The sequence below is a fragment of the Fundulus heteroclitus genome, chromosome 6, assembly GCF_011125445.2.
Source record: "Fundulus heteroclitus isolate FHET01 chromosome 6, MU-UCD_Fhet_4.1, whole genome shotgun sequence".
Lineage (NCBI taxonomy): Eukaryota > Metazoa > Chordata > Actinopteri > Cyprinodontiformes > Fundulidae > Fundulus > Fundulus heteroclitus.
In genome coordinates, this window is record NC_046366.1 from 2525583 (window position 1) to 2545262 (window position 19680).

The 19680-nt window shown below is 42.8% G+C and overlaps 1 protein-coding gene across 4 annotated transcripts in view; it reads left to right on the top strand.

Moving 5' to 3' along the window:
• The window catches only part of LOC105933872 (casein kinase I), a 24464-nt gene extending 4811 nt beyond the window's left edge, over positions 1-19653 (top strand). Inside the window, exons 2-12 of one of the 4 annotated variants that reach the window (XM_036137842.1) lie at positions 178-1124; positions 2569-2638; positions 4024-4172; positions 4266-4500; positions 5257-5342; positions 5438-5522; positions 5632-5777; positions 7115-7195; positions 10444-10545; positions 16881-16987; positions 18673-19653. In XM_036137842.1, coding sequence (XP_035993735.1) covers positions 873-1124; positions 2569-2638; positions 4024-4172; positions 4266-4500; positions 5257-5342; positions 5438-5522; positions 5632-5777; positions 7115-7195; positions 10444-10545; positions 16881-16987; positions 18673-18727 — 1368 coding nt within the window. In that variant the 5' untranslated portion in view covers positions 178-872 and the 3' untranslated portion in view covers positions 18728-19653. Of the gene's footprint in view, positions 1-177; positions 1125-2568; positions 2639-4023; positions 4173-4265; positions 4501-5256; positions 5343-5437; positions 5523-5628; positions 5778-7114; positions 7196-10443; positions 10546-16880; positions 16988-18672 lie in introns of all 4 variants that reach the window. The other 3 variants (XM_036137841.1, XM_012873607.3, XM_012873606.3) reach the window with 3 other exon arrangements.
• The last annotated feature ends 27 nt before the right edge of the window (positions 19654-19680 follow it).

A 19680-nucleotide genomic window follows, 5' to 3' on the forward strand; every position in this document is an offset into this window, starting at 1 on the left:
TCTACTTTGTAGCTGCATGTGTTGATTCTACAAAAATCAGCAGGTGCTGATTGTGGCCACCAAACAATCAGAGAAATCTTGAATGTTGGAATCCACGACAGCTGCAGCACCCCATTAAGGAAATCCAGTTGGCATGATTTGAAAACTAAACGTTCTCCCTTCTGTGTGCTTTCTCAGGTTCTCCAGTCCGCAGCGTTTCTGGAACCACGGACCAAAGCCCCATGTGGCGTAGAGGACCAAGCAGCTCATAACTGGACGCGTGCTCAAGTCCTGCTTCTTTCCTGAGGCGCATGGCAGCAAAGTCCTCAGCAGATAGAGGTTTTTTTCCTGGCTGAAGGTCAGAGGTGGACCTCTGAACTCCTTTTCTGGGCCTTTTATATCTACTGTCATGCTAGATTGGCCTGTCTAAGCCTAAAGCAAGGCCACCTGCCTGGTTTCATAGAGCATGTCAGCGTTTGGCTAGCTACACATGGTTTCACACCAGCCCACCATCTTCCTTCACCATCTCTGGCCCCTGCAAGGGGGACAAAAACGTCGCCCCTGGTTGTGCGTCCTCCTCTCCCCGTTTAGTTTTCAGTCCAACACACTGACAGTTCCTCACCCTTTCTACCACGTTTGTCTTTCTCCACACTTGATAGGTAATAGTTTTTAGATGCTGTTCAGAGCTGTTTCATTTGTTTTGATTCATCTCCCGTCCTTCCCATTGTAGCACGTTTTAACCCCGCTCAGCCTCTTTTAAAGCCAAGGCGTGCCTCGGCGAGGACCACCGCAGCAGCAGCAGCTGGAAGCCAAGGCGCCAGGCAGTCGTTTTGGGGCTTGCTTTGGTGCATGGAATCAGCCTAACCGTGGAGAGGCCGGGCTACCACAAACTGATGGACTTTGACAAGCGTGGGGCAGGGGGCGGGGGAGGAGGCGGAGGAAAGGCCGAGGCAGAGGACGGGAAGAGGATGTCTGGGAAGACGGGGAGCAGATCGGGACACAGCGGCCGGAGCGCCGGCTCCGGCTCTGGAGTTCTGATGGTCGGACCAAACTTTCGGGTCGGCAAGAAGATTGGCTGTGGGAACTTTGGAGAGCTGCGACTTGGAAAGAACCTGTACACCAATGAATACGTGGCCATCAAACTGGTAAAACTCCTCCTGCTTCTGTGTTTATTGTGATGACGTTACTATGGTGACAGTTATTCTTTATTCATTAAAGATGTGAACTCAGTCCCTTAGAAACTAAAAGCCACAGGGTAATGTTTTGCTGGGTCTCCTGTCTCAGACCCCTCATGATGCAGAGGGTGTTGGTGGTTTCATTACTCCACCAATGTGAGGGTCAGTTTTTATTTAGCTGAAAATGACTCTCCACCTAGACGTCCTGATTGATTTGGTTTTCCCACATCTGAGAAACCCTCCTGTACCGCCTCAAACTCACTCCTAGTCACCTCTCTGACAGTCAGTGCGACTGGGCTCTGGAGGAGTATGAATGTGGTGTTTGATTTTTATTTTATTTTTTTCCCCAAGTAAAACAGACCAAAAATCAAAACGTTACCATAACCTGATTGCACTAGTGTTCACACCCTGAGACAAATACGGTGGTTTGTTCAAACACCTTTCCATCCAGTTTGATCATTGGCCGTCTTCAGTAAGGGCGTGTCAGCATCCCTCACCATGACACGCTAATGTTAGCCCGCTTTACTCAAAACCTCTCCAGATCTCTGATTGTCAGCATATCCATTGCCCACGGCCAGCGTCGGCTCAACCCATGAAAGTTCTGTCAGATTTAGTTGTGGGCTTTGACTAGGCCTTTACAAAGCTCACATTTTTCGTCTACAGTTTACTGCCAGTAGTTTCAGTTTCGTTTCTTCTTCAGATGAGCCGTTCCCCCACCGGGTTTGGGCCATCCCAGCCAAGCCTGAATGTTTTCTTTGCAAGAAAAGTCTTCTGTCTTTTAACACCATTCTTCAGAACAGGAGACTGTTGTCACATCATGTGGACCACAGCCAGTACTAATCTTTGAGACGCAGCAGCAGTTAAAAGTTGGATCAGTAGGGGAAACACACCGGACCCTGACTTTTATTCTTCCTGTTTATTTTCCCGTCGTCTGACACAGAGTTTAGGCAGATCAGTCAGCTCTGCTCATAGAGTTCTACTCTCAGGTGCTGAATAGTGTCTGCTGTGTCCATTGTCACCGTTTAGGAGTGGCTTTTAATGCATAATGTGTCTTTAATATAACAATGTGGTGTTAATTCAGCTTTAAACCTTTTGTGTTTTGAAGTGATGCTTGTACCAATCACGGGTCAGCTAGTTGGGTTCAGGAAGCCTTCACCAACAGGTTCTTGCTTGAAGTGGTGTTAATAAATTAAAATGGGATATTGAGGTAAATCATATAATTTGGGTAGTTAAAGGATCTATCTGTACCATAATCCTCAATAAAAGTTCCAAATATTTTCCCAGGACCAGCTAGGAACTGGCTGCAGCATCATCCCTGGTGCTGGAGCCAGGGATGTCTAGCTTTAACAGTAGCGGTTCCGGTGCTGTTCATGACGCTTCTGATGATTCTGACTCTGATGTGGTTCTCTTGCAGGAACCAATCAAGTCGCGGGCGCCACAGTTGCATCTAGAATATCGCTTTTATAAACAACTGGGAAGTTCAGGTAAGACATGTCTCCTTCGTAGCTGTTTTCCTTTTTAAAGCTAAATGTGTGTTTCTTGATGACCTTTTCTCTGTAAAGCATTTTTATGCTGGAACTACATAAAGCACTATGTTTATACAGTGGTTAATATAACTGCTCTCTTAAATAAGTCTCTTATTTATTGCTGAAGCAGCTCTGATCTTTCAAAAATGGACCTCAGTTGTTCCACATCAAGCCGCTCTCAGCTTCCAGGAGAAAATCTTCACGTCTTGCTTTATGCTGGATGCCATATTAATAGGATTGTTTTTTATGTTAACCTGATGCTTTCAGTCGTAATTCGGTTTATTCAGACAGCACTTCATCAAAAAAATCGACCCAATCATACAGATTCGTAGTCAATTACTGATATTCTGATCTTAGTTACCAAAAGGCCACCCACTTCAGTTTATTATCCAAATAGGTCAAAAAGTTTTCTGTCAAAGGAAAGCCAGCAGATTGCATGATGAGCACGGAGCCACAGTGGACAGTCGTCTGCATTGTCGTTGACTTTGAAGCAATCCTCAAGCATGCGTGAAGCGACCGTGGAGAGGAAAACTCCCCTTTAACAGGAAGAAGGCTCTAACAGAACCAGGCTCTGTGATGAGGCATCTGCCACGACCAACTGAGGATTGAGAAGACGGAGCAGAAAATAGTTCTGTGACATTAAGCTGTTTTCCTGCCCTGTCATATTAGTCTATAAACTGCTACTATGTCAGTGATGTATATTTTTAAGAAAAGTATCAGTTTTGCTGCGTGCTGTGGGTTTGTTGGCCACCAGAGGGCGCCCTATAAACGGCCACAAGCTGCACCGTCTTTCCACATCACTGTCAGGAGGATACCAGCAGGCTAAGGGGTCCTGCTTCAGCTGTTATGACTCCACAGCATCCTAAAAGCAGTTTTTAGTGTGGAGCTATTCAATATTCTAATTAGGTTGGTTTTACTTTAGAGATGCTGCCTTAATACAGAGTTAGCTTCTAAGAACACCTTTTCTGTTTGATGCAGTGTAAGAGACTTGTTGAACTGATAAACTTTCTGTAGAAAGGTGTTTGGCTTCTGACCTGATAGTCAAGGTGATGGTGAACTTAAAAATGTCAGATTTTTCACATATTTCCTGCTGATTAAACTCTCAACAGGCATTCAAATTGAAGTCTCAGCTTCAGTCCATGACGGCTGTGTTCAGTATTTACACCGCATGCATAATGTTAAATGGAACGATGAATGACACGGACGATAAGAGCTGGTGATCGTCTTGCCAGATAAAGTCCTAGGAACTAATGACCCTGATTTAATGTGGAGGACAGAAAGCCTCCTTTCAAAGCGATTGACTCTTTGTTTTGTCGTCCTGTCGTCCTCTGCTGGTCATCCAGAGGGCGTACCTCAGGTGTTTTACTTTGGACCATGCGGTAAATACAACGCCATGGTTCTGGAGCTGCTTGGACCCAGCCTAGAAGACCTGTTTGACCTCTGCGACCGGACCTTTTCTCTTAAAACTGTCCTCATGATAGCCATACAGCTGGTGAGGCATTTTGGCTGAAGCCGATATTTAACAGTCTGACCTGAGAGAAGGCTTGTGACTCATTGCTCTAAACGATGCTGCTGTCTCTGTCAGATAAGCCGCATGGAGTTCGTCCACACCAGAAGCCTCATCTATCGCGACGTGAAACCCGAGAACTTCCTGGTGGGCCGGCCCGGCTCTAAACGGCAGCACACCATTCACATCATAGACTTTGGCCTTGCAAAAGAATACATAGACCCCGAGACAAAGAAGCATATCCCGTACAGAGAACACAAGAGTTTGACTGGAACTGCCAGATACATGAGTATCAACACACATTTGGGGAAAGGTGAGTGTTTTCACGGCCGCTTCATATGCACAGCATGTGGCGTTTTATGCATGACCACAGAATGTACTGTATGAACCAGCAGTGATGCAAACTAATAGAATCTAGGCTGGAGTCCTGAAGATGAGACTCAAAGCCGGGTTTCTCCACCTGCAGCACCAGTTGACCTTACTGGAAGCTCTAGAACTAACACGATGCACAAACCCCCCCAGTCTGCAGTGTTTTCTGAGGGTGGGATGCTCTTTAGATGATCAGATCAAGTAAGATAGCTCATGTTCAGTTTGTTTCTGCCTTTTTCTGGCACACACAAAAATAAAAAAATAAAACCACAATCAGGTTTGCTGACCACCATTTTTCATGCTTAAGATTTTTCGCTTCGACCCTCTTTTAAGGAGATTGGAGATGGACATTATTTCTTAATCGTTAGTATAAATCTGAAATTCTAAAAAAATAACATGTTTTTCTATATTCAGTTCATGTACTTTATCCTTGAATTGCATCATCACAACTTTAGCTTTTGTCAATCTATGGTTACTGTTTTTACTCAGCTGTCCATCATTTCATAAAGCCTGAAAGGTTAAAATGTAGAACAGGGGGAAGTCTGAAAATGATGGACTTTGGAAATAAGTTTGTAGGAGCCCTTACTGTACAGTTAAGACGTGCTTTGATCTTCAGCTTTACACTAAACAAAAGAAGCAGCTTTCAGATCCTCTGATGTCTTCCTATCAAATTAACTTCTGACTTTGCTTGCTGCTGTAGAGCAAAGCAGGAGGGATGACCTGGAAGCCTTAGGCCACATGTTCATGTACTTTCTGCGGGGCAGCCTCCCATGGCAGGGACTAAAGGTGAGAGAACAGCCGAGCAGTCGCGCCGCCACCGGCCAGTAGTCTGTATGGAAAGTCCATCTGAATCATCTCCACCGCTCCTTTCTCTGCTGCAGGCCGACACGCTGAAAGAACGCTATCAGAAAATAGGAGACACGAAGCGAGACACACCCATAGAGGTGCTATGTGAAAATTTCCCAGGTTTGTATTCAGTGATAGACGTATGCGTTTGCTGCAAAGATGTGCTTATGTGGTGCTTATCATGATCAGATATCATGCGTGGGAATTGTTTTTGTGTATGTAACAGAAGAGATGGCCACCTATCTGCGATATGTGCGGCGGCTGGACTTTTTCGAGAAGCCCGACTACGACTATCTGAGGAAACTCTTCACAGACCTGTTCGACAGGAACGGATACATCTTTGATTATCAGTATGACTGGACCGGAAAGCCACTGGTTAGTGATAAGAGTGTTTTTGTGTCCTTTTCGCACAGCAGCTGGTTCTGACGTGATCTTATTTCCGCTTTGCTGTTCACTCGTTCCTGAGTTCTGCTTATGTGACTGGATTCACCCAGAGAGCGCAGCCTAACAATTAAAGCAAGCAAGGCAGTTTTTTTTCCACTGTCAAAGTGTCTATTTACTTTTACTTTCTCCTAGTTTTGTTTCTAGCTAACAGAAAACATTGGCAGTAATATGCACTTGTCTATTTATACAAGAATAATCAGGGTGACATCCATGTCTTTTTAAAAGTATTTCAACAGCTGGAAATTTGTCTTGTGAACATTTTGTGAGTTTTGACTATGAGGGGAAAAACTTAAGTTTTAAGGCTGAATTATACTGGCATGTTAGGTTGTCTTTCAGGTCCGCACACGAGCCGTCAGAAGGGCTGTAGACGTTTATACGTAACCCTGACGTAGGTGCAGAGTTCTCCAAAACGGGGACAGTACCAGTGGAAATGCAGTAAACAACAGAAGAAACAGTCGAGTCACACTCCCAAAATGGCCGTAAACAATCAGGAAGAATAGTTGGTGTGTGTTTATGGCAGCTAAACAGAAATAAACGGAGGGCTGGAGACGTAGCAGAAGATGGTTAGGTCACCCGTTGCATACAGACAGACGAGAAAACGTGATAATGTGGAATACAGCCTGTCTCTAAAGTCTATTGGGATCTTTTTAAGAAACATTATGCTTTACTATATGAAAGCTGATTGCGTTACATACAGTGGGCTGTTGTTTTAGACTTGAGTTATGCTGCAAGTGATGGAAACAGGAGTCCAAATCCACTGGCCAATGAACTCAGCCTGAAAGTACGGCAGTAATTTGTGTATTCTGTTTTCAGTCACACAACAACCAGTAACAAGATAGCATTTAGCAAAATGGTGCCGCGTGAAACCTCTGGGCCTTTTGACGTCATGAAAGGCAAACTTGTTCGGCGAGGGCTCCTTTGAATTCCGCCATTTTGAATGAAACTTTTGCATGCGGTCCGCAGAAAGTTACAGAGACTCAGAGGTGCAGGACCTCGCGCTGCGACACGGCGGCGGCGATGGAGCGGATGCATCACTTCTGGCGCATGCACGCTCGCACCTTGTTCAATGCGTGGAATATAAACCTAGCTTCAGCTTTCCCCAGAGTCATACAGTTTTGGGATGTCTTTCAGTCCAGTATCAAATCTTTCTTTAAATGATCTGACATACTGTTGCAAACAGCCAGTGTTATAGCTATATTTCACAGAAGTTCTCAGAGGATGCATATTAACAAACCTTATTTCTCTCCCCCCTCTCCTTCCCTGTCTAGCCAACTCCTATTGGTCCAGTGGCTACTGAAACCACGCTTCAGACCAGCAACCGAGAAAAGGCACCTCAAACCAAAAATCAGGTACACACTCATGCAGACAGATATGAAACAGCCTCAGCGTCAACATTTTGTGTCTGTGTTGGTTACACGGTGCTGACCTGCTTGCCTAGAACTGCTCTGTGGCTCATCGCTCATCTCTGAGCTCCTCACTGTCTCTTTAATTCTGTCCTTGAAAATACCTGGCATTGTTTTTTCCATTCCTCCTTCTAGCTACCATTATTTGTTCAAGAATAACTTGTTAAGGACGTTACCAAGTTTTGCGGAACCAAGGATCGCTGAAACGTAGCGAATCTCCTGTTGTGGGTTTTATTAGACCTCTGGAGAATGTCTGATCAAACTGTGAGTGTGGAACATGTGGAGCTCATGCTGGCACAACAAATCCAATAGTTGGCTGATCCTTGTACCCACGACCCGTTATGCTACACGGGCTGGCACTTGTGTTTAGTCTAGGGAAGACAGTGCATGCCTAGAAGTTGCCCCCAGAATGGCTGGTGCTAGTTGCTAGGATACCAAAGGGAGTTTGATTTCAACGTCTGAGCAAGTTGTGGGGTTGTCCTGGTGATTGGATGGATCCAGCTATTGGTGCAGCTTTTACATGAACTGGAGCAAAACTGGCCTTTAAAATTTGGTCCATGAAGGTCTTAACTTGGTTTTTGTTCAGATTTGACAGCGAGGAGCTGTTTCTGTTCTAAGCAGCAATTTGACGCAAATAGTTTAAAAAAATATTTTGTCAAATACATGAAAAGTCTTTTAAAATCGAATGAAAGCACTGGTAGCTTTTGTGCCATGTTCATCATGTGTTGAATTTACGTACTGTAGGGATCACAGTTTAATCTTCACCATCAGTGGGTGATTATGCTAGAAATAAAATAATACGGTTAAAATCTGGACTCGTCTAGGTAGACTCTAAGATTTCTGCTCAGGTTTGGATCAACCTTTTTCACTCTGATGCCCCATTTTTCCAAAGACATGGTGTCTCACCAGAACAGTTCATGTCACGGTGACTGTGTGAAATCCAGTGGTTGAGACCAGCCAGTGGTCCGTTCCCTGCACCCTCCAAGAGGCGGGTCCACCCTGGACAGGTTCCCAGTACGGGCAACAGCTTTGGGATTTCTACTGGCTGGATCTCAACTATCAGATTGTGGAATAAGGATGCTTCTAGGTGGCATTTTACTCCCACCCAAGGTCTTAGTATGATTAAAACCTAAAACAAACTAAACAAGCACTTCTTCCATTAAAGCACTTTGCAGGCTTCCTTCCCAAAGTGACATCTTCACAATGTAAAGTTCCCAGCTCTCTCCAGCAGCCTGATTAAAGCCTTTTCTTTTTGGATTCACCATTTGTGTGTTTTCCCTCATCCTCACCTTCAGCTGTGATGAACTGAGTTGTGCTCCAGACATCAGAGGCCTGATGATGTCAGCTGCACTTACCAAGGCCACTTCAGTAGAGAGGCCCTAGTTTTAGATAGTTTCTCCACTTTTTGGCTCTTTTTTTCTTCCCTGTGTCCTATCCTTCTTTTTTCCTAGTCTCCTTCTTCCTTCCCTCCTTGTGTCCCTTCTTTCACCCTGCCTTCTTCATGTCTTTTTTACTTTCTATCCTTTCTTCCTTTTTGTTTCCTTTCTGTCCTTTCCTCTACCCGCCTTATTTTCTCTGTTCTTGAGTCCTTCCTTTGTGCCTCTCTTGTGTCCTACCTTCCTTTCTAATGTCTTTCCTTCCCCTTCCTGCCCTTTGTTCCTATCTTCTCATTCCTGTTTTCCTTACTTGTCTTACCTTCCTACCTTTATGTCTTATGTTCTTCCATCCCTGGTTCCTCCCTTGTGAAACGAGGGACAAAGGAAAATGCTGATCCCAGCTGATATACTCTTTATCTGGCATGGTTGTCAAAAACGAATACAGAAAGGCATCAGGGACAATTTCAGACACGACCTATATCAGGTCCTTTATCAGAAAATATTCCAAACAGTACACATGTAAAATATTCTCAGGTCTTATGACTAAAGTTCAAAGTGTGCACGTTTGTTTTAGATCTGGTGTGGATTCAGTGAAAGCTGGAATGAATGAATGTGTGCTCAGAGCTTGCAGTAGGTTGTTTAGTGTCTTTCTTATCAGTGGGGTAATATATCGGTAAGGTTTGTTATTTTCTATGTGAATTTATTTAAAGCAGCCTTTGTATCAGTAGATACACTCAGCTGTAGCAGAACCTGAACCAAAACTGGGCCAGGAGTGATAGATTCCCTCTTACCATCATAGTTCCATATTCTTCTAACTATAAAGATGATTTCAGGGCACAAAGTCATAACTAGTAGTCGCATTGATACTGTGCCGCTGTGCTTAGGGATGATGTGTAACTGCTTGGAGGAAGCTCTTGTTTTTCCAGTGTTAACGGATTCTGAGCTCTGATGCGTATAGTTTAAATATCAGAGTTCAGTTACTAAATGCCCCTGAGGTTGGAGGTGTAGAGGTCAAGTAAGTTGTTTTTTTTAGTGCTTGTTATCATGAATATTACTAATTCATTTCCTTCCTAAGCTTGTTGCAGATTGGGTGAGGAAAATTGCCAGAGGAACTAGTTGCTTGTTTGTATGTCCTGACTTGATCAGGATGCAACATCAGTTTGTTTCTCCTTGTAGAGTCAATGCATCTGCTGTGCTGGCTGTTCTCAGCAGAAACCTTTGGATCTGCATGTGGAGGAGCCACAGACCTGGTTCACCGCTGTTTTCTCTTCTTCATCCTCATTCAGACGTTTGACGGTGTTATAGTCTGTTGTGGGTGTGTACTTGTGTTCATCTAAAGCTGGCATCCTTTGTGTAATGGAAAGCTCTCCCATCCCCCGTAGTCTCTTGTGTTTTTCTGAGGGGACAGGGCTGGGCAGGATTCCTGACTGAGTGTCCACACAGGCCAGGATGTGGAGCTCGCTAAACTTTTGAACCTCCAGTGGCTACCTTTGTTCTGCATGGAGCTTCACACTTGAGCACTTTTCAGAGCCAACATACTGTATTCAACATCTCCTGTTTCTCTTTCATCAAATAATAACTCTGAGCTCACTGTTTCTGTTTTCTTTTCACTTTTTTTTTTCTCTTGTCTCACTTTGATGCTCCCTGTTTCTCATCGTCATTTGCTTTCACTCTTTTGTCTCACTGTCTTTAAACATTCCTCGGTTTTCCATCCTCTCATTTTCCTTTTGACCATTCTCTTTTTCCAACTTTTCTGCATCCTCCTCCTTGTCTCCTTACCTTTCTGTTTTCCTGGGATCCTCCTCCCGTCTCCTCTAGTCTCCAGAGGGGAAAGGCAGTGAGTCTCAACCCACTCCAGTCACCAACCAGGAGCTGATGGGCTCCCACCTCACTGCAGATAGGCTGGGAGGGTCTGTCCAGGTACTGAGAGGAAGGGTTGGTTCTGCTGGCTTCCTGTCTGTCTGCCTATCTATCTCTGTCCACCTGCATGACCCTCTTTGTCTCTGGAGCCAGGCTGACCCTGACATAGTGCCCTCCATACTAAATTCTTCCTACAGATGGGAGTGTTTCAACAGAAATCCACAACTATTTATATTCACTACATATCCATGATCCAGCCCAGATTTTTGTCCTGCCTAATTTTTAGCAGTACTGTTTTTCTTAAACCCAGATTGTACAATACAACTTTATTAATACAGCACTTTAAAAACACAGTTGACCAAAGTGCTGTACACTGATAACTAATACAATACAGAAAAAACTTTTGCCAGCTCTAGCAAGCAAAAATACAATAAAACTATGACCAATTAATAAAACATCAGAATAATAAAACTGAAAAATAAGATAAAATAATAAAATAAATAAACGTATAGTAAAAACATTCTCTCAACCTGAGTTGAGAAAAGGGGTGTTTTTAAGATGTTTAAAAACAGCAAGTGAGTAAATTTACATCAGCAGTTTATTGCAAAGTTTGGGGGCAGCGACTGAAAACGCTCGCCCACCTCTCATCTTCGTCTTTGAGTGTGAGGGAGCATACATTTGAATGAGGTCGGACAGATACTGAGGGGCAAAAGCATGTAAACACTTAAAAACAAATATAAAAACTTCAATTCAATTCGGAAACGAACTGCAAGCTGATGTAAAGATGCCAAAACAGGAGTGATATGTTCTCGTTCTTTTCTATCAGTTAGAAGGTGTGCAGCAGCAGTTTGAACCAGCTGATGTCGAGACTGGCTAAGCCATACATAAAAAACATTACAGTAATCTAAAAGAGTCGTAATAAAAGCATGAATTAAAATCTCAAGATGATGCCGTGAAAGAAAAGGTTTAATTTTAGCCAATTGTCTCGGGTAATAAAAACTGGACTTGATTACAGATTTAATTTGTGCGTCAAGTTTAACATCATTGTCCAGTCTCACACCCAGGTTTGATGCTGTCTGAGTCAGTCTCATAAAGGACCCAGATCAGCATGGACTTAAGAAACATGACTGCGCATAAACAACAATACCTCAGTTTTGTTTTCATTAAAATGAAAAATAAGTTCCACAACATTATGCTTTGACTTCAGCAATACCGCCCAGACAGTGCATTGTGGAGTACTGCTTTTCTTGTTTCAGTGGTATGGCATATAAATTTGGCTGTCATCAGCATAGAAATGAAAGGCAACACCATATTTACAGAGAATTGAGCCAGGAGGCAGTAAATTAATAGTGAAAAGAGTAAAGGGTTGAGTATGGAGCCTTGAGGCACTCCACATGTAAGTAGTGTTACTGATCAGTAAGCAGAACCTAACCAAACACAAAAACTTCTCCTGTTAAATAAGATTTAAACAACTCTAAAGCAACACCATGAATGCCCACCCAGTTCTCCAGGCGCATTCAAAGTATCCGATGGTCCACTGTTTCGAAAGCCGCAGTAAGATCCATCAACATTAAAATAACAGTGAGCAGATTCTGTTGTTTAAAGAATGTCATCAAAAACGCTCAACCACACTGACTCAGTACTATGACGGATTTGCCAGATTAGAATGGTTCAAGAAGGTTGCGTTTGTTTAAGTATAAAACCAATTGATTAGAAACAATTTTCTCCAAGATTTTTGGCATAAAAGGGAGTTTATAGATGGGTCCAAAATGAGTAATTTCTGTGGGATCCAGACCAGGCAAGAGAACATTTTGTTCTGCTAGGGATGCTCTCCGCCATGTTGCTCCAACACTGCGCTGCTCTGATGGTGGCGTTTTAGGGCAGGGAGGGGCTGAGCCCTGAGTGGCAGCTCTTCACATGCACGTACAGCCAGCCCAGCTATGTAATTAAGAGACTGGGGAACAAGAAAGTGAGATGCGGTGTGACATCACACCATAGTCTATCAAACATATTACCTTTAGTTCTTCACATCACTATTTTTTAGTTCTTTCTGTTTAAAATACTTAAATCTCACTTATTACTCCTTTAACAATGAGTGCTGGTACTGGCACAACCTGGCAATTTGTAGGTATGTTATATTAGGGCTGGGCCTTTAGTTATGGTGAAAGATTTCTTGTTATAAGAGTTTGGATTTATCTTGATAACAATGGTGGTGTCTGAAAACCCCAAAAACTGCCAATAATGTCAGGATTGTTATTTTTGCCATTTTCTCCACTGTTGGTTTATTATATTTATCAAAAGTATAATTAAATGCAGTAACTGCATGCACTTAGGTAATAGAAATCACATTTCTATAACCAATGTTCTGATGATACATATTTCAAGTTTTATTTTAATATTACATTTTTAGATGATTTTGTAGTATTTGTACTTTTTGGGCTATAATTGACATGCAGCCACAGCCACACAGTAACTCAAAAAAGATTTCAAGAAGCTGTAAATAGTCTTTTATCATCACTTTTATCATTATCACAACATTACCACAATATATCTGGATAAAAATCAAAGTCCATATCGCCCACCTCTATGTGCATTGACTGTTCGGGGGATCATTTTCTTATTTCTGACTAAGCAACACCTGGTCAGGGCTGGTCTAGCTAAAAATCGTCCCTTTCCGGTCAGCAGTCGTTTCATCTGGGCATGTCTACTCTGAAGCATTTAGCTCATTCTGATAGGCTGATTGTGATGCCTGCATCACCAGCATGAATCTTGTTATATTTCTGGGATTCTCCTTTATAATGCTGATCTTATGTTTTGGTCTCTGGAAGGCAACAATGGCGTTCTAGACGTTGAACATCCATGAGCTGTTCATTGCTGCAGCTAGTTGAGGGTCTTTCCTCGCATGATTGGACTGAAGGTCTTCATCTCCCATTGTCACGGCACGGGAACAGCACTAATGATTGGAATTTTTTTCTGGCTCTGTTTTTTTTTTTTTTTCCGTCTCGGTTTTAAATGAAACTTTCCTACATACAGCACAAAACTATTTCAGGTCAATACATCTGATGCTATCAAATGCATACATTTGGTCCACCATGCTGCAGCGCCCTTGGTGTCTGATCTACCAAAAATCACACGTCACTACGTTTATAGAGGGACTATAGCCCCCTGTGTATGAAACTGGTTGTTGTCTTCTGAGCATTATTATCCATGTTATCCAACCCACTAGGTAACCCCAGAGCAGACTGTTCTTGTCTTATTTAGATGATCTTAGAGACTCTTCCCTTCAAGGAAAGCCCTGTTTCTGACACATTCATGTCTCACCGACACCTTAAAGCTGAGGGCTTCTCAACTAATGGGGTGCGCCCTCTAGGGGGGGGGCTGACGGTATTGCAGGGGGAGGCAAGAACAGTCTTGCCTTTTGTCGTCCAGAAAATTCAGGCCTTCTATCTATATATATATATATATATATATATATATATATATATATATATATATATATATATATATATATATATATATATATATATATATATATATATATATAATAGGTTTTAAAGGGATTCTGGGTAATCTTCAGAACAACAGCTGTAAAGCATTAAAACAGAAAATGAAAAGTTACATTTTTGACCTAATTTGTTGGGATGGGGGGCATTCATAGGGGGAGCAACAGAAAACATTTGAGAACCACTGCTATAGCTGCACTTCTTCTGCTTGTAGCATTGATGCTGAATGTCTTCCATGTTTCCCTTCTTTACTGATCACTGACATCAGAGTAGATTGACTAAAGGTTAATGTAATCCATTTACCGCTCAGCAAGGAGTTCTCACCCGAGGGTGAACGGCCAGACCAGCTGACTCGTGTTCAAACCTACTTTTAGTTGAGAGTTCTGGTTTCAAATATTTTTCAGCTTTTACTGACCTGTAAGGCACAGTTATTGCATGCCTTCACACAGTGAGTGCTGTGGGCAGTTTTCCTCTATATTACATCTGGAGCCCCTTGTTTGATGGCTTCAGGTCCCTGTCGAGGCCGTCTAGTGCTGCACTGGTTTTAGAAATGAAGCTAGCATCACGGAACCAAAGGGGTTGAACTCAGCAGCTCAACATGAAGTGCTACGTGTAAAATGTGTCTCTGACATTTTCTGTACTAAAATAATAAACCCCATCTGTGGCATGTGATGCACATCAAATATGTGCTTGCGTTAGGGATGAACGATTTTGGAAAATAATCTAATTGCAATTTTTTTTATCTTGATATTGCGATTTAATGCATTTTTTTATAGTTTAATTTATCATGTCCTTCATACATATACAAACAACAAATTAATCCGTTTCATCGCTGTGCAGATTAGGGGCTAAAAGACCCACTGCGTCTCAACTCGGAGCAGAAATGATTGCGTTCTGCCTACTGCCTATTTCTACCAAAATTGCGGTTTGATTTTCAATTTTCTCTGCATTAACCACAAGCAACAAAAATGGCCTCTAGATTAAAGATGTTTGTAAACAAGGACTATTTAAAACAAGAACTTTTAATGTTTTTATTAATCAGATTATTATTTAAGAGAACAGCTTTTAATTGATTTGGACATCAATCCTTGTTGAACATAAAGTGCAACCAACAAACAAGTCTATGTATTAAACTGATTGACCACTATTTAATGCTATGGAGAGATTCCTGAAAGTTTCTGGTAAAACAGTATGATTATATAAACTCTAAAACGATAAAATTAGATTATCTCACTGCTGCAACTGTCTTCCCCTATATGTGGAGGCAAACTCACTTTAAACATGTTACCCACACCTAAAGGACGCGTCTGATTCACTAATTGTTACATAGCCTAAAATTGCAGACCTCTGCGATTTGGAAATTGCGGGTTTTTTTAAATTGTGATTACCAAATGCAATTAATTGTGTGGCCCTAGCTTGCATTACTTTTTATTTAAAGAACCCTCTCCAGGTATGTCACCACTGACCAACAAGCACATGGCTCCTCCTGCTCCAAGCAAAAACATCAATAGTAAAAAGCTTTAATAACTTTTTTGCATAAAGGTTCACATCCCTAAACTCCTTTGCTGCTTTGCTTCAACTGCTTGTTGTCCCATTTCAGTATTCAGTCTTCTTGATGTCACACCTACCATCACTTATAGTGAATCAGAGGAGGATCTTCCTGCCTTTTGCTCGTTTGCAACCCTTAGCTGAAGGGTACAAAGGATACAAAGGACAGAAAATATTCCTCAGGAGAAGAGCAAATGTCACATCATTATACAGTATATGCTACAGTGCCCCAGTATTAAGCATTCCCCAGTAGTTGGAGGGAATGTCAGACAACAGGGAGGTTACAAAAACTGGACATTTCTTCAAAGCTGCTGGAAAGATGAGACTGAATTTAAACCCCTCAGGTATCTCCTAGAAAGCTGAATATGAAGAGAAGTGGATCTTCTCTGCAGAACAGTGAGCCTGCGTATGTATGGAACAGCAAGGTGGCGAGTTAGAGTTCAGAACCAGATTCAGCAGAAGATGGGTTGGCTGTCATGGAGAACGCTAAGGACACGTGGTGTTGTCACCGTCTGGTAGATCTGGAAGTTGGTGGAGTGGGCAACATTGACAAGTCAAGATGTGGGATGCTGATGCACTTCAACCGAAGAAGACGGGGAAGTTGATTCAAAAGATTAAAGTTTCAGTCAGGGGCTTTGCATATTTGGTGAACAGTCCTGCTTCTTATTTATTTTCCTCTAACAGGGCAGGTCAACAGTTGAATGGTACAGGATAAATGCTAAGAAATGTAAAGCCTGCCGTCTTAACAGCCGTGTGGAGACTTTTGACAGTCACTGTGTCTAGTGAGATAAAAAGGGACACTAAAGCCCTTTTCCTGGAGAGTAAACATTGTTTCATCGAACTTTTCAGTCTCTTCTGCTGAATGAGATGAAGAACTGGATCCTTATGGAGTACTTTTAGGTTGAAGTTTAGCGTGTTTCTGTTGGAACAGCACTCACTTATTAAATAAAGCAACAGTTTGTTGTTGATCCAAGTTACACGGGAACTCTGAATGAATTAGTTGGACACTCTGGGGGATTGTGTGTTCAACATCACTTTAAGCCCACTGCTCTTTAAAGTCAGGCTTCATCTGGATTCCCATCAGAATGCTGCTGATCGTTGTTTAGTTGCTGCTTTTTGCATGGCATCAGAGTGGAAGCCTGTGTTGGTGATGCCACTTGAATGGCCATTTTTACTAGTAACCATAGCCAAGATGGTGTTTTTTGTTGTTGTTGTTTTTTGTTTTTTTTACGTGCTCAGACATAAGCTGCCTTTTCCAGAGATGCTGGACGTTTTGCTTTTTTTTCCCCCTGGTGTAAGAAGTATGTGACGGTGTGCTCATCCAGAACATCTTATTTCCTGCAGGTGATGAGCTCCACCAATGGAGAGCTGAATACCGACGACCCTACTGCTGGACATTCTAATGCACCAATCACAGCCAACGCAGAGGTCGAAGTCCCTGATGATATAAAGTAAGAACACACATGCATTCATTTCTACTTTCATATTCTTCTTCACCTTAAACAGAGGCAGTCTGATTGGTTGATTCCATTCCTGTGTTTACAACTCACTACGTTTACGTGGTCCACTGACTCTGACAAAGAAATAAATAGTTTGAATGATGGAACTACTGAACAATTGTATTTTTAGAGGGAATTTAATGGGCTGGTTTCCTGTTTACATATTTAGCAGAACCTCATTATACATGATAAAGAAAACACCCATCCGTATTGTTGGCTCTGGTGTGTTCCTCTTGACAACAGCCTATAGTGTCTGTAGTTCAGGCCAGTTCTGTTTGCTGTTGATAGCTGGGTCATTAAAGCAGGTAGTGGTCCCTTTAGCGGTGTGGGTGTGGGCCGGTACCAGGACCTGCTGGAGAAGAAAGTCAGCATCTCCAAAAAGCCTGTCGGCAGAAAGAAGCATGAAGCGCTCTAGAATTTCCTGCTAGATGGCTGGGTGGACTGTTGACTTCAGGAAACCCAGTGGACCAGAACCTGCAGATGACATGACAACCTAAATCATCACCGACTGTGGAAACTTCACACTGGACTTCAAGTAGTGTGGATTCTGTTCCTCTTTACTCTCCCTCCTGACTTTCATCTGAAAAGATGGCTTTGGACCACTAAGCCATGGTGGAGTCCATTTTGTCCTTAGCCCAGAATAAGAAGCTTCTGACAACGTTTCTGATTCAGGAGGGGGCTCAACGCTCCTCAGCCCATGTCCTGGACATGGCTGTGTGTGGAGGATCTTAAAGCACATGAATAGGTTCTTCTTCAGCATCCCTTTTTTTAAATTTTGGATGAGGTAATAGTTGTGCAACTTGAGGGGAGTTGTCATGTCAGTGGGTGGTTCGTTTGTTTCTCCCTCCAAGAAGAGCTACTTTCAGGCTACCAACCTAGTGCAGATACAAGAGTCCCAGGCCCCACTGGACGGATTTTTCCGGAAATGTAAGAAAGAAACGCCCAAGTCCCTTTTTGAATCACTGCACATACGCAAGACCGTCCTACCTGCTCTTCCTCTCCTCAGGAGGATAGCCTGAAAGAAAATCTCCCAAATCCACTCTGGTCTTATGTTTTTTCTTCTCAGGCCTTCCCTTTCTCCTCATAAAGTTGGAAGACAGTTTGCTTCTTGCGACTCTCAGACGTTTTCAAAGTATACGGTGAGACCAGAGGAGCTACAGTGATCGGCTAAAACTGAAGCTAATGGGATATATTGGGATATATAACGCTAGAAGTGTGCAGCCAGCCAGCGGGAACTAACAAGGACCGAGCCGCACTCTGGCCTTACGGGAGCGCGTCACAATGATTGGCATGTGGGACAACCAGGAGATAAGGTGATAGTCCTGGAACGCGAGGGACAGAGGGGGTGTGGGCAGGACCAACCCTCTGACCAATCCCTGTCCTTTGGACCGAATGACAGGGATTGGTCAGAGTTTTTACAGTCCTACAGCTCTCACTGGTCTCATTTTTGTTGTTTCTGAACAGGATTACCAACTATTGCTTGAATGCATAGTGAGTACTATATTCAGCTGTGTTCAGAGCCAGTCAGATCACTAAGGATGCAGTACATGGTGCCAGGTGTAACCCTATGGATGCTCTGAGCGCGCTTATGAGCATAAATGTTGTGGAGACTTGTGTTCACTTCTTGTGTTTTTCAGGTGCTGCTGTTTCTTCAAGAGGAGGAAGAGGAAAGCTCTCCAGAGACACAAGTGAAAAGAAGAGACGGGAGAGAAAACGTTTTCGTCTCTCTTTCCTGAAGTCTTTCTCAAGCCATTTTCATTGACCTCTCTCTCTGTTGTTTATCCGCTAGTTTCTGCTCTGGTCTGTATAGACAGACAGCGAAAGGCTTTACCCGTTTCACCAACCAATTTCAAATGTGCTGTCCGTCCCAGCGGTGGACTCTGGTATTTCTGGCCACGCATTCAGATGAAAACGGACCAGTGCCGTTGTCGGGACAATAAAGGAGCAGTGGACAGACCATAGAAGCCCATCATCAGGCTGGGTTCAGCTGTTCTACTGGAAGACTGACCCATTTCTTTCTGGCTGTGTTCTTCCTTACTGACTGGATCAGAAGACAAGTGTATTTCAGGACATGCCAACAAGAGGACTTCCAAAGGCACGGGATGCAGAGACTGCCGGACCATGTGTGCAAAGAGAACATGCACACATAAATCACGCTGCACATTTTGTCGAGCTCATCATAAAGAGTCTTGATGGACAGAGATGCAGTTCTTGCACATAGTTTTTATTCCCTGGTGTGAAAGGAGTTGCACAGTGATCGGACCGGTCCAGGTTGTATAATGGACTGAGCTTAGTGTATGTCTCATTCACCATCTGAGGGGAAACCCTCACAACCACCAGAAAACTCAAAACTGAAAACAGATGTTTATGTAAAATTGATGCTTTACCCCCAGTTTGAGTTGTAACTAAAATAAGACTGTTCTCTTTTCAGTTTTTTTTTTTTTCTCTCCTTCTGAGTTGTTCAAGTTTGTTTTGTAGCTTCTAGTGTGATCCTCAGAATGTATTTTTTTTAAATAACTTTTCAGGTTTTGTTTGGTTTCCCTCTTCCGGTTGGAGGAGGGAGAGTTGGATAATGCCATTAAAAACAAAACAAAAATAAAAGGGATCTTTATTGAAGAGACTGCGAAACATGTTTAGTTACGTTA